This window comes from Lynx canadensis, chromosome E1 (genome assembly GCF_007474595.2).
Source record: "Lynx canadensis isolate LIC74 chromosome E1, mLynCan4.pri.v2, whole genome shotgun sequence".
In the NCBI taxonomy this organism is placed as follows: Eukaryota; Metazoa; Chordata; class Mammalia; order Carnivora; family Felidae; genus Lynx; species Lynx canadensis.
The window spans coordinates 43,816,017-43,830,914 of NC_044316.2; the positions used below are offsets into that span (position 1 = coordinate 43,816,017).

The window sequence follows — 14,898 nt, forward strand, 5'->3', positions numbered from 1 at the left end:
TCACTATGCCTTCAGGAAAATGGGGGTTTTATTCACTTGCAAAGACTCACAACTATTAGCCAGCTTGCTTCAGTAACCCCACAAAATTTTGCAAAGAGGGGTCAAAGGGAGGACACTATCCCGGACACGTCCAGTCGGCTCCTAAGTCGCATCCGTGCTCGTCTTCAGTCCCACAGGTTGCAAAATGAGGAGGATGATGAGCTCATCGTTAATCCCTTGCAGCTTTCTGATACTGACCATTTAGAACTCGACAAACTTCTTGCTATTCAGTTTTGGTCCATTTGCTCTCTTTTCATCGCCATTGTGGTTCTAGAACTTTCAGGGGTAGAAAGCATTCACTCAGAAGAACTATGGAGTGCACTGTAGTAGGTGCTTTGGGAGATTAACAAAACAAAACAAAACAAAACAAAACAAAACAAAACAAAACAAAACAAAGTTTTGAGTTTAAGCTCTCTTGGAGGACAAACGACCTGTATGTGAATAGTTAAACTACGTTAAAAGACAAAATAGAAGAAAGGACACCAGGCAGTATAAGTATGTATCAAAGGAGAGGCTTGGGATCCCACAGAGCAGTGGGAGCTCAGAGGAGATGTAGTCAGGGAGGGTTTCACAGAAGAGGTGTGGCAAGCTTGGATCTCCACCAACTAGAACCAGTCTCTGTCTTTTAGGACTTGGTAAAAAGAAATAGGGAAGAATGAAAGGACAGGGAGAAAAAGAACTGGAGAATGGGACGAGAGGCAAGCAGAATGGAAGAGAGATAGAGGGGTGAGCAGGGACCACACTCTGGAGTGATGTGCACCAATTCAGAGGTAGAGAAGACATATAAAAACAATCTAAAGGTAAACTGGGAAAGTACTTTCTTTTCTCCCCTAACCTTGTAGAACCACAGAATTATAGACTTCCAGGCTGGGAAGAGACCTCTAGTTCAAACTCTTCCATCAGAGCTTTGTAACATGACTACCCATTGTTCACTTGAATACTTACCGTGATGTGGGACTCGCCACCTCTCAAGGTAACCCATTCCATTTGAGAGAAACTCTGATATTCTTCTTAGTAAGAATCTGATATTTACACTTCTGAGATTTCTATCAAATGGTCCTGGATTTGTCCAAAGTAACCCAGAAAAGATGTAAGAACATTCCTCAAGACAGAAGTTGGCATTTCTTCTTTCCTCAGCTGAGGGCCTACCAGCAGGTACTTGTTCCAGGCCCAAATCCTTGAATCCGTTTAACGTGGCCAGTTGCTTTCTAACTTGTTCCATCTGGGGCTCAGTTCTCTCTTAGCAGTGTACTTGCACACTTAATTTTTTTTTAATGTTTATTTTTGAGAGAGACAGACATGAGTGGGGGAGGGGTAGAGAGAGGGAGACACAGAATCCGAAGGCAGGCTCCAGGCTCTGAGCTGTCAGCACAGAGCCCAATACAAGGCTTGGACTCACAAATGGCGAGATCACGACCTGAGCCGAAGTCGGACGTTTAACCGACTGAGCCACCCAGGCGCCCTACTTGCACACTTTAGAGTCTGGAAATTAATCTTCTGGACAGAAAAGATGTAATTGAGGTCAAAACTGCCAGCACAAAGGACTGTACTCTTCCTGTTCTTCTTGCTCTGAACATATGCACATCATATTCTTATTGATTCTAACATTAAAAAAATTTCCTCATTTAGGACTTATGCCTTCTTGGCCTTGTTCCTCACAGCCCCATGCCCCAAGTTTATGTTCACAATCAGCCCTCAGCTGCCCCTCCTTCCACCTTTACGGATAAGAACCCTCAGAACCTCTTTCCTCAGCTCCATCAGCCTCTTTGGAGCTCCTTCCCCACCTTTTTCCTTATTTAGTTGTTTGCGATTTGCTTTTGAATACCATCCATTCCGCTGGTGCTAGGAACAGAGATTTAACCATAAAAGGCCCTTGTGGGCACATTCATGCTCTTTTTCCAAGAAGATTTATACTTTTCATATTTTCAAAGGGGTCAGAGACCCAGAAAAGGTTAAGAACCATTGTTTCAGAGTCTTTGTGGGATTCTGTTTATCTTTTCCCTCAATGTTTTGACATTGCATCTGGTGTGGCCAGAGTTCCTTCCAGGCTACCATGACCTCTAAGATAGCTCACCCCCTTCTCGAAGGACTCTCTTCACTTCTGCCTCTCTCCCAGACATCCCTGAGTCACACTTAGGTTTAAAGAGGCAATTCCACTTCCTCTGTGGCCCCGCTTTGAGCTGACTAAATGTTCCTACCAAGCTGGACCCACGTGGGTGTGCACCACTGCCCCCCTCCCGGCTGGAGCTCGTTGAATTTCTACCGTCACTTCTCTTCCCTTATCACATTTGGTGGCCTCCTCTGGGCTTCCAGACAGTGGGTTCCCTGTGGATGTGAGTCTTCTTGGTGGTCAGTATTCTCATGCCTACTCTCCTACCAGTTTCATTTTTCTTAGACAGAGTCCATTGTCAAATGGAGATGAATCCCATCTCATAAATTTTTGGTCATCGCCAAGACAGTATGTGCAATTTCTACAAGAACTTAGTCATTCTGTGTTTATATGAATCTTACCTGGTGCCTCTGGCAACTAAGGGCCACAGTCAGTGTGGAGATAGGGGCTTGGGGTTGTCTGCGTCTCAGTTTTCTCTGTGGCACGTGAGACTTTGGTCCCAGCCCTTGAGGACCGGGAACCGCACAGCTGGCTGGGCTGGTCTCAGGGTTCCCTCAGCCTCCTGACCCTCAGGCTTCAAAGGAGATTTAAAGGTAGCCCCCTGGGCCCTACCACCCCTTCTCCCATTCCATCCCAACCCACGCTCACTCTCTGAACTCAGCTCCTCTGTGCCCTACATGCTATGGAGAAGCCAGGGCCAAACATCCAGCGTTGACAGCGCGGTTACCAGTTGGAATGTGAAGAGTTCCACACTGACTTCATGCGTTTTACTGCTGGTACTGCAACTTTTCGTTTGCCTTAGAATTTCGTCTTTGTGACAGTTTGCCAGGGTCTAGTCTCTTGTACTGAAAAAGCTGGCATGGTGCCAGGCCTTTGTTGTTTAGGAAATTGAATAGAATCTGGTCCTTGCCCTCAAGGAATATCGAGACTGATGGGTAAGCTAAGACATGTTTTGTGCTCAAACACGAAAACATCAAGCAGAAGGCAAAGGCTTTTAAGACTGATACTCGCAAAGAAGTGCGTGGGGGCGGGGGGGAGCTTGAGAGGGAGAAGCAGGCTTATTTTCAGTTAGGAGATCACAGAAAGCTCGTTGGAGGGGGAGGAGCTGGCATCGAAAGAGTAGAGGCCTGGGGGGGGGGGGGGGGGGGGGGTGGTTTTGGTCCACGCCCACAGAAGCGGTAGAGCAGTGGGTTAAGAGTAGAATCTCAAGGGAGTAGATCCCAAGCACTTGGGTGGCTCAGTCGGTTGAATGTCCGACTTCAGCTCAGGTCATGATCTCATGGTTTGTGAGTTCGAGCCCCGCATCGGGCGTGTGGCTGTCAGCGCAGAGCCCGCTTCGGATCCTCTGTCTCCCTCTCTCTCTGCCTCTCCCTGTGCATGCTCTCCCTCTCAAAAATGAATAAACATTAAAAAAAAAAAAAAGAGTATAGTCTCAGGGTCACAATGGGTCTACGCTCAGGAGCGGTGTGACCTCCAGCAAGTTTCTCAACCTCTCTGAGCCTCAATTTCCCAATCTACAAAATGGAGATAACAGTAGTACTGACCTCATTTGTTTATTAGGAGATGGATTAGTGAATGAATACATGTAAAACACTTAAAACACTGTCACTGTTTGAAGGATTCAGTAACTATTAGCTCTATAGGGGAGAAGAATATTCTAGGAAGAGGGAACAACTCCAGCAAAAGAAGGAAAATGGAAGAACAATTCTTCTTTAAAAAAAAAAAAAATTAATTCCAGTGTAGTTATCATATGGTGTTATATTGGTTTCAGGTGTACAAGATACTGATTCAACAATTCCATATATCACCCAGTGCTCACCATGGCAAGTGCACTCAAGAGCTACTATTCTTTTGGGAATAATAAAATAATGATAAAAGTAATAAATATACCAAAATAATAAAAATACCTTGCAAACAAATGGAGAAGAAATAATGTTCATTAGAATACAATTGCCTTTACTGCATACCTATCCTGTGCTAATGCTCTTCTGTGCTTTCCATGCAATGTTCATTTACTGTTTTTTTTTTTAATTAAGATTTTTTTTAAAAAAGTTTAATTATTTTTGAGAGAGAGAGACAGAGTGCATGTGGAGGAGAGGCAGAGAGAGACAGAGACACAGAATCTGAAGCAGGCTCCAGGCTGTGAGCTGTCAGACAGAGAGAGAGAGAGAAAGAGAGAGAGAGAGAATCCCAAGGAGGCTCTGTGCTGTCTGCACAGACCCTGATGCAGGGCTCGATCTCGCAAACCATGAGCTCCTGACCTGAGCCAAAATCAAGAGTCAGACGCTTAACCGACTGAGCCACCCAGGCGCCCCATTTCTTCTTTCCAGTACTCTTCCTGGGGCAGGCATGATTATCCCCATTCTACAAATGAGGAAACTGAGGCTGATAGAGACTAAGTATCACAAGAGCACTTACAGAGCAAGCAGAAACTTCAGGAATCAGACCCGCATCCATTTACTGCCTAAGCCTGGGTTGAGTTTCTAGCTATAGTCCCCTTGCCTTCCTTGGATCCCCCTTCCCCACCCCTGAGTCCCTCACCCCACAGCTTTGCATATACAAACCTGCCAGCAGGTTAAAACAAACAAACAAACAAACAAACAAACAAACCACGGCTACAAACTCCAAAATACCAAGGTGATTTGGAGTAAGGAAGTGACCAGAGACCCTTCCCAGGGAGCAGACCTCAAAGGAACTGGGGAATGCTACTCCGGGCTCCAGTTGAGAAAGTGAGAGGAAGGGACGCCTCCCCGGTGACCCTGTCCCTTTCTTTGTAGCATCTGAGGCGTCTGGTTGAGCTGAATTTGAGGGTTGCTGGGTGGGGGAGATGGGACAGGAAGAGAGTATTCCAGGGCAGAGTCGGAGAGGCAGTGAGTCACTGGTGTGATAAGATCTGCCGCTTGGGTGGATAGATTACTAAATTTCTTTTTTCCTACAGGTTTGGACTTGTTAGGAGTAGTCCTGATACACAATCACTCCAGCATTTATTTGCCTTTTTTTTCCCTATCTTGATAAGAAATACAATTAAAAATTGCTGCAGATAGATAGGGCTGGGACTTATGGCTTAGAGCCCGCGTAGCTCATTTCTTGAATCTTCGGCGAGTTTATCATAACCCTAACCCTAACCCTCCATGTGTTGCCATGCTCCAATTAGTTTTTGAGGGACTTTGAAAGTTCTGTCCCCCTGCCTCAAAGGGCACCCATGGTCCCTGCCAGAGTGTCCCAAATGTCCATTATCAACCACTTTTAGCGGGCGTAGGCATTGAAAGGTCCTGGGTGTGGCATGTTAATTGAATGTTTGGGCTTGGGAGTTGGAATGCCAGGGTTTGGAGCTGAGGACTATGGTTTATCAATGAATGAGCTTGGGTGAGTGGACTGTTCCTTTCTGTACTTTATTGTCCTCATCTGAGAAATGGGGATAAAAACAATACTCATCTCGTTGAGGGGTTCTGTGAGGATTTTACAAGGTAACATGTATGAAGCATTTAGCACAGTGGCTGTGACATAATAAGCCCTCAATTGGGGCGCTTGGGTGGCCCAGCTGGTTAAGCGTCCGACTTCGGCTCAGGTCACCATCTCACGATTTGTGGGTTTGAGCGCCACGTCGGACTCTGTGCTGACAGCTTGGAGCCTGGAACCTCCTTTGGATTCTGTGTCTCCCTCTCTCTCTGCCCCACCCCTGCTCGTGCTCTGTCTCTATCTCAAAAATAAATAAGCATTGAAAAACAACAACAAAAATAAACCCTTAATAAATGTTGGCTATGAAGTTGTTACCACTCTGTCATCTTGCCTTATTCAGTGGATTGCCCAGTAACAGTTCTGAGGCAAGAGGAAACATCACATTTTGTGATCCGGGCAAAGGAAAGCTCTAGAAAGAACAGGGCATTCATTAAAGTAGGATGGTTTCAGTTGAAGATTTGATCACGTACAAGTTCTGCTGAGCATTTAAGGGTTGGGGGTGAGGGTGCAAGCTCCTAGGGAAGGACCAAAGAAACAGGATCAGGAGGACAGATAAAAGGTGGTTGGGAGAAACTAGCAAGGGATGGGGAATACGGCCCTTGGGGTGGTGACAAGTGTGAGCCCCTGAGGGGAGGAGAATGGAGCAAGAGGGGTGGAGAGGAGAGTGGGGGGGAGGGAGGGCCAGAGAAGTGGAGGTGTTCTCCTGCCAGGGGTCCTGGTGAGGGTGAAGGAGGCATGACTCTCCCCTTCCACACCTTCCTCAGTTCCTCAGGCCTCGTGGCTTCCAAGTCAGGGTCTAGGACCGCAGGTCTTACTGGGTTGGAAACAGCCAGAGCCATGGGGAAGTGAGCCATACTGCTGATCACACTCCCAGCTCACCGTCATCCCACTCTTTGTCATTCTTTCAGGGAAAAGCTGAATCCCAGGGGCCCTCTGTTCAGCCCAGACCTTGGTCTAGTGCCCAGGTTTTTCCGGTGTGGCTGCCGTATCTCAGAAGTCAGCCGGGCATGGCTGAGAACTTCTTATAATAGTCAAGGCAGGAAGTGGTCAGGACCTGGAAATAGAGCAGTCCTAGGGGGTGGGAGGGTAGGGAGAAGGCTTTTCTGGTGGAAAAAGGCCTTGGGTGCCTCCATGGGCCATAATTCCCTTGGGTAGACTTCCTGGGCTTGACCTGGACTGCAGAGACCTTACGGGTAACTGTTTCTTTGTAGACCTCCCAATTTTATCTAGAAATGGGCAGCGCGAGAATGTTGTATTCCAATAGGAATTTCTCCCATTAACATGGCAATGCCCACCTAAAACATTTGGGGGTGTCTGCCATCCTGTACCCACACTTAATGTGTGGGAGACAATGGGTTGTAGAATCAGGTCCACCGGTTTTTTTTTTTTTTTTGTAATGTTCATTTATTTTTGAGAGAGAGAGAGAGAGAGAGAGAGAGAGAGAGAGAGAACAGAGCATGAGTGGGAGAGGGGCAGAAAGAGAGACACAGGATTCAAAGCAGGCTCCAGGCTCTGAGCTGTCAGCACAGAGCCCAGTGTGGGGCTCAAACTCACAAACTGAGATCATGACCTGAGCCAAAGTCAGATGCTCAACCGACTGAGCCACCCAGGCACCCCAGATCAACCTGTTCTTCGTTCTAGCTTTACTACCTTCCACCCGGGTGCCTTGACTACTACTGCTACTAATTGCCTCTTTATCCCTCCAAGCCTTACTTTCTGCCTCTGTTAAAAGTTATTATGCGGTTATTATGAGGATTAAGGAAGATGATCAATATTTGTAAAGAAGGAGGTATACAAAAAGAGGAGGGTATATATGCAATGTACTATTATATATGTGCCAAAGATCACCCATGGATCGGTACAGGGGCAGGGAATCTGACCTAGGAGCTGTCAGAGGATGCTCAGTTTGACCAGCAACAGCCTCACCCATAGCCTATAATGTCCTCCCACCTTAACTGGGCCAACATTGCCCAGGGGTCTAGCGACAGGAGCAATGAAGAAGCAGATGGGTGTCTTGACTTCGAGGCAGAATCTGGGGATTTTGACTAGGAATCCAGCAGAGATGAGTTGATCCTAAGGTGGAAAAGTTAACTCACATTTATTGACTACTTACTACATGCCAGCGACTGTGCTAACTGTCTTACGTTAATTTTTTTCCCATCTAACTCCCATCTTGCAGATGAGGAAACTGAGGCCGAGTGAAGTTAAGTAACTTGCCCCAGGTTACTAACAAATGGCAGAGCTAGTTTTTGAATCCTGGCCACCGGACTATGGTGAGTTCAATCCTGACATTACTCTCTCTTAAGAGGGGGAGTAAGGAGAGCCTGAAAGGGCTAAGACATGTGTCTGGAGCCCAGCTGCAAGCTTGTATTCACTGGAGCAGAGACTCAATGACTGGGGATTTAGAAAGACACAAAACAGGAATTGGGTGTCAGAAGCCAAGCAGCAGCTCTGTTATCAGAACATGGTGTTACCCTGGCTTCAGGGTTGGTTGGGGAAAGGGCCTGAATTGGTTTCAGATGGAGTGTAAGCAGTTACACGATGCCTTCTAAGGGCATAGAGCCTGAATCCTTGAGTCTTGGCCAGGTGGTACCTTGTATGTTGAGCTGGGATGCAAAGTCCTTGGCTCTCACTTTTTTTTTTCTCCTCAGCAGAGATAGTTCTGGTTCATGAGAGGATGCACCCCAAGACAGAAGTTGATTGTCTTGGGCCCAACTGGGCTCAAGCCCCAGGAGGGCGGGGCCCTGGTGTTCTTTGCTACTGTATCTTGAGAAGGACCTGGAACATAGCAGGTACTTGATATGTGCTAGTGAATGAATGTAAAATGCCAAGGTTGATCTCCTCTCTCCCCAACTATCCTGATAAAATCTAGGAGTACTTTCTCAGAGAGCTCCCCGGAGTCTAGACATTCCAAGCTATACCAGTTTTAGTCATTTTGGGCTCTAAAAAGCCCATTTTCCTTCAAGCCAAAGGAACAGCTAGGTCAGCCTTTTCTCAATGGACAGAAGGACTTCTGCCAAATGTGTAGGAGGAAAGATTCTGAGCCAATATGTGACTCCACACTTAGTCTCCTTAACTACAGGAATGGATTTGCATTGAGAGATCTACAGTCTTTCCACAAATAGTAACAATAATAATTACATATTCCTCCGTGCTTTTCAGAGTCCAAAGGGCTTTCATATCCATCGTCTCATAGAACCTCATAACGATGTGTGTGTGTTGAAGGGCGGGGGTTAGAGTTAGAGTGGGATTGGTGGTGAGGAAAAGGGCAGGGACCAGATGGGTTATTTTTTACAGATACAGGAAATGACTATAGAGAAGATTTGGACTTTTTCAAGATCACGTAACTAGTATGACTTTTAAGGCAAGCATGACTTTTAAGGCAAGAGGTCTAGGAAATGGCCAAAACCTGGTTCCTCCAATGAAGATCTGAACAGGGGTGGGGCTTCCCCAGTGGGGCAGATAACTGGTGAGAGCACAGGTGAAGGATCCCTAGTTTGGTGTCAGCTCAGCTATGGTCAGGCAAGGGGCCAGATAACATGATTTTTGCCTCTTAAAGGGGCAAAAGTCTTGGAGAAGATCTACATGTCATGCCTTCAACACCCCTCCCCTCCATCCGCAGACTCTCAAGAAGACCACAGAATGGACGCTCTGTGTCCACCATTGTTGCTCAATTAATATTTTATTTCATTATTTATTTATTTAGTTAAAAATTTTAACATTTGTTTATTTTTAAGAGACAGACAGCACAAGCAGGGGAGGGGTGGAGAGAGAAGGCGGGGGTGGGTGGTGGATGGGTGGACACAGAATCCGAAACAGGCTCCAGGTTCTGAGCTGTCAGCACAGAGCTCGACGCGGGGCTGGAACTCATGGACCACAAGATCATGACCTGAGCCGAAGTCGGGTGCCTAACCGACTGAGCTCCCCCAGGCGCCCCAATAATTTATGAAAATTAGTTAAGAAATTAGTAGAAAGTAATTAGTAGTTAAAATTAGTTGCTAAGAAAGTAAGAAAAAAAAATAGAAGAGATTCTTTTACATGCTGAGGTCCTACTGGGCAATGTAAAGATAACGAACTACAGTTCCTGCTCTCCAGGAGCTCGTTGTTCAGCAGCGGTGGAGAGGTGAGCGTGAAAAAACTCATAATCACAGAACTTCTGCTTCTGACTCTGACAAAGTGGTATGGGGCTCTCTCTCCCATGTTAAACAATACATTTAGACAAAATGTTTGAGGAGCTGCTTTGGACGCCGAACTAAAACCATCGAGGGAAGGGAAACACGTGCGGTGAGGCCTACGGCTGCCCCACTTTCTGCTTGGAGGGGACTGTCTGGATGGCATGGCGAGGAAGTGAACCTAAGAAGGGCATGGCGGTCTCACCCAAGAGCACAGCTTAGAGCTGGAGGCTGCTGAGGGGGCTGTCATCTGTGGGGAAGGTTCTTAGAGTGGAAGTTGCTGACTGGAGAGGCGCCCCCAGAAGTCTGCATGGGTGTCCCCCGGGGTCTTTGGATGAGGGAGAGGCAGCACATGTACGTGGTGAGGTTCTGGAAGTCTTAGCAGAAGGCAGATGGGAGCTGAACAGAAGTTGCACATCGCCTAGAGATGTTGGAGTTTCAGCTCAGTCGGAGTGCAGAGACCTCACTGAACAACTTGGGTCCCTAGATGATACAGGAGGTCTACACGCTTTAGGAATAAGGACCGTGTTCTATAGTCAAAAATAAAAACGACTAAAAATAAAATATATATATAAAAGACTAGTCTTGTAAACGAATAAAACCAAGCTTGACTGCATCAAGATTATTTGCCAGTAATTTAAATGCCTAATAGGACGACACTCAATGCTCTTAGAGGGAAGATCACATAAACTCTAAAATGAATCATCTACAATGTGTAGTATGCAGTCTAATATTACTATATATTTGAAGAAGCAGGAAATTGGGACCCACAGTTTTTAAAAAAAGCAATCAAGTAAAACAGTCCCTGAGAGGAGTCAGAATGAGCAGACAGGCATTTTTAAAGGATTATAAACATGCTTAAGGACATAAAAGGAAACATAGATATAATAACTGAAGATATGGTGAATCTCAGCAGAAAAACTGAAACTATAAAAGAGAAGTGAAGAGAAATTATTCGAACTTAAAACCACAATGTCTGAAAAATTCCCTGGATAGGCTTAGCGGCATATTAGAGACTGCAAAATATAGAGTTGAGAGACTTAAAGAGAGATCAATAGTCTAATCTGAAAAACAAAAAGAAAAAAGGGATTAAAAAAAAGAATAGTGCCTCAGTGGTCTGTGGGATAATATCGAAATACTTATAATTATATAAATAATTATAAATATTTACATGACATCTAAAATATGTGTAATTGGAATTTCAGAAGGTAAGGAGAGAGAATGAGCAGAAAAAATATTTGAAGAAATAATAGCTTAAAAGTTCCTATATTTGGTGATTGGAGTGCCTGGGTGGCTCAGTTGGTTAAGCATCAGACTCTCGATTTTGGCTCAGGTCATGACCTCATGGTTGGTGAGATTGAGCCCTGCATCGGGCTCTGCGCTGACAGAGTGGAGCCTGCTTAGGATTCTCTCTCCCTCTCCCTCTGCCCTTCTCCCCCATGCACACGCTCTGTGTCTCTCTCTCTCAAAATAAAAAAAAATATTTTTAAGAAAGTTCCTATATTTGGTGAAAAATAAGCCACTTACATATTCAAAAGACTCATTAGCCCCAAGCAGGATAAATACCAAGAAAACAACACCTATTCGCCTTATAGTCAAGCTGGTAAAAAAAGCAAAGATAAAGAGAAAACTTAAAAGCAACTAGAGACCATCCTGAGACAGTTTGAGCAACAAAATAATGATGGCCCTGCATTATGACTTGTGGAATAAAATAAATATCCACGAATTCATACTGATATAAGTAAATAATTAAAATTTTGTTTTATTTATTAAAATGTTTTTAACGTTTCTTTATTTTTGAGAGAGAGAGAGCATGAGTGGGAGAGGGGCAGAGAGAGACAGAGACACAGAATCCAAAGCAGGCTTCAGGCTCTGAGCTGTCAGCACAAAGCCCAATGCGGAGCTCGAACTCACAAACTGTGAGATCATGACCTGAGCCGAAGTCGGTCGTTTGACTGACTGAAGCACCCAGGCGTCCCAATAATTGAAATTTTAAAATAAGAGAAAAGGGGCAACTCTTCCTTATTGTGGAACTCCAATTGATAGCAGTGAAAGGAAAAAAAGGAAGTAGAAATCACTCTTAATCAAACACCATGGGACTGATAGCAGTCAAGAACCATTAATAGGTGCTAAAATTATTGAAAGTATGAAGAAAAACATATTTGTATAGAATTGAAGTGTCTTTCCATAAAACATTTATTAATTACAAAAAGGAAAGCAGTAATTTTATGGTGAAGAAGTCTGGCACACACCACCTGAACCATGTGACCGTGGTTAACATTGTGGTTAACATTGTGGTTAACGTTGACCGAGGTTAACCAATGACCGAGGTTAACATTGTAAGTAACAAGACATACTGTCATCAGTTACCACCTGATATGACGTGTCCACGAGCACATCATTACTGTGGTATTCTGTCTAGAATCCCTCAATACAATCATGAGAAAACATCAGACCAACCCAAACCGGGAAACATACTGTAAAATAACTGGCCTAACATTGACACAAAAGTGTCAAGGTGAGGAAAGAAATAGGCTGAGAAGATGTCACGTTGGATCCTGGACTGGAAAAAGGACCTTAGTGGGAAGATTGGCAAAATCCAAATATTGTATCTCGATTCGTTAATACTATTGTGTCTATGTTAATTTCCTGCGTCTGGTAATTATGACTTGGTAATAAGATGTGGACATTAGAGGAAACCGGGTGAAGGATTGGAGAGAAGTCTTTAGTATTTTGTAATTTTTCTGTAAATGATTTCAAAACAAATAAACAAAAAGCAAAACCAGAGGGAAAAGACAGGGGAACCACAATGTTAGGGGTAGCTGACTGCTCATAAGAAACAGTGGAGGCCAGAAAACTGTGGAACAACATCTTTAAAGTACAAGAAAACCACCTCCCCTACCGCTGTCAACATAGAAATCTAGATCTAAGAAATATTGCAAACGAGCAGGAAACAAATGAATATTGAGCCTATTTGTTGCCAGGAGACCTTCACTGCAAGGTTTGTTAAAGGAAGTTTTTCAGGCTGAAGGGGCTGGGGAGTGGGACAGCAGGTTTGTTGAACCTCTGGTGCCAACAGAGCTAGGCTGAGGAGACACCTGGGTGATTGGGAGATTGGTTATAATTGTGGGAATTGAGCAAATAAGTAAATATGTGGGCAGACATGTGACCAGGCCGTGTGATCTGGATTTTGTGCCAGGGCAAGGACAGCACTGTGAACATGGTTTAGAGACTCTTCCCCAGCTGAGAGAGGCATGTGCAGCTGGTGTCTCAAACCCCGGGTCAGGAAGCCCAGCTACCCTTTGTGGGCTGGCTCCTCCTCTGTCCCCTTCAACTTGCTAGTGACATTTCTGCTGATGGGTGCTGCTCTTTTGCTGTATCCTAATGTTTAGGAGGTCTGAGGAGGAAGTGCCCACCTCTGCAGAGGGTGGGGCTGGAGGAACGGGCCCAGACAAGCCTACCTGGAAGAGATTACGTCGGGGATATTTTGAAAGAGAAGTGTAATTTTCCAGGTGGAAGATTTAGGAAGGTCAGTCAGATGGAAAGCCATGGAGTGTCTGAGAATGCCAAGTTAACTTCCTGGGCTAGGGTGGGAGATGAGGCTGGAAAGCTGAGTCAGGGCCAGGTTTCAGGTATCTCGAGTGTCTCAAGAGAGGGCTTAGGGAAGCCCAGGGGCAGGTTGAAAGCCCTTAGGGGAGCCCAGGAGCTGGAGAGACTTCCATATCCTCTTTGATGCATCAGGTTTGGTTTTAATGTCATTAGAACTACCCATTGCGTCAGGAGCACCAGCCCCAGCCCCTGGCGGTCTGCTGCTCACATCCACGGCGTTTTGCCCCTCTGAGCCGGATGGTTTCTGGTCTTGGGAAAGACCCAGAGACCCAGGGGAGGGACTGGCGGGGGGTGGGGGGGCAGGCAGAGAGTGGGAAGGAAACCTTGGAGGAAAATACGATAAAGCTGCAAAGCCTGTGAGTTTGCGTTTGGAGGAAGTGTATTGGCCCCTGTCCTGAAACGTTGATCACTTTCCATACGCAAGCCAAGTATTTGTAGAGAGAGGCCCTTTATGGACATCATTGCTTACACAAGCTTGAGATGCGGTCTTGTCAAGAGGCTTTCTGGAAAACCAAAGTAACCCAAAGGGGGAAAAATAGTGAATAACGAAGGACTAGACCGGTGCTTGGCATAGAGTAAGCATTCAAAAGGTTGTCAAATAAACAAATTAAAGTGTGCATGAATGAAACTCAAGGTACAGAGGGAAAGTGCCCGGGAGTTCGGGTGAAAGAGAAAGCCCTCAGGAGGTGAGACTGGGTCAGGAGACGGGCCACAGGCTCCTGGCTTTTCTAAGCATACCCGGGATCCGGACGCGGACCCCGGGACCAGGATGTCTGCGGAGAACGTGCCCACGACCCCGCTCCGGTCCCAGCCTCGCCTCTCGAGGCGGGTCCCGGCCAGGCGGGGGGAGAGGAGCCGAGGTTTCCCACCACCCCCTTGCCGGCGCAGGGTCCAGAAAAGCGCCGGAGGGGAGGAAGCGCGAGTCTGCGGCCCGCCCCGTTTGTCCCACCCACCGCGTCGGCTCCCTCCCCTCCCCTCCCGCTGCGGGAAAAGTGGCCGCGGGCGCCGCTGCTCGCTGTGGGGCGGGCGCGGCGGCGGCGGCGGCGGACGAGATGCGAGCGCGGCCGCTCTGGGCCGCCGTGCTGGTGCTGGGGGCGCTGGCGGGCGTCGGTGTCGGAGGTGGGTGAGGCTCCCGCGCTGCGGGGACGCGGCTCCCCGGAGATCCGCGCCGCGCATCCTGCCGCCGCGGAGTCTGCGGACTCGGAGCCGGGAAACGCGCGGGCCGCCCCCACGCGTCTGCGCTCCGAGTGCGCGGGGCCAGGCTGGGCCGCCGGAGCCCGCAGCCGGGGAGCTTTCCGACCCCGTGGTAGCAGGGCTCAGAGGCCACCTAGGGGCGGGTCCTCCAGGACGCCGGAGCCCTTAGGGGAGTCCGGCGCCTGCCCCGGGCAACCTCGGCGCGCGCGCGCGCGCGGGGGTTGGCGGGCGCACCTTCGGGGCGGCGCGCATCGCAGGTGGTCTGGGGCGTGCGGAGGCCGGCTGGCTCGGGTGGGCGCGGCGAGCTGCGGCTTC

At 47.2% G+C, this 14,898-nt stretch overlaps 1 protein-coding gene across 1 annotated transcript in view; it reads left to right on the plus strand.

Annotated features, from left to right (window-relative positions):
• The first annotated feature begins 14,380 nt into the window (after positions 1–14,380).
• Positions 14,381–14,898, plus strand: part of ITGB3 (integrin subunit beta 3) — a 55,154-nt gene continuing 54,636 nt past the window's right edge. The window contains 1 exon segment of the mRNA XM_030297055.2: positions 14,381–14,508. Within this exon segment, the coding sequence (XP_030152915.1) occupies positions 14,442–14,508 (67 nt within the window). The 5' untranslated portion in view covers positions 14,381–14,441.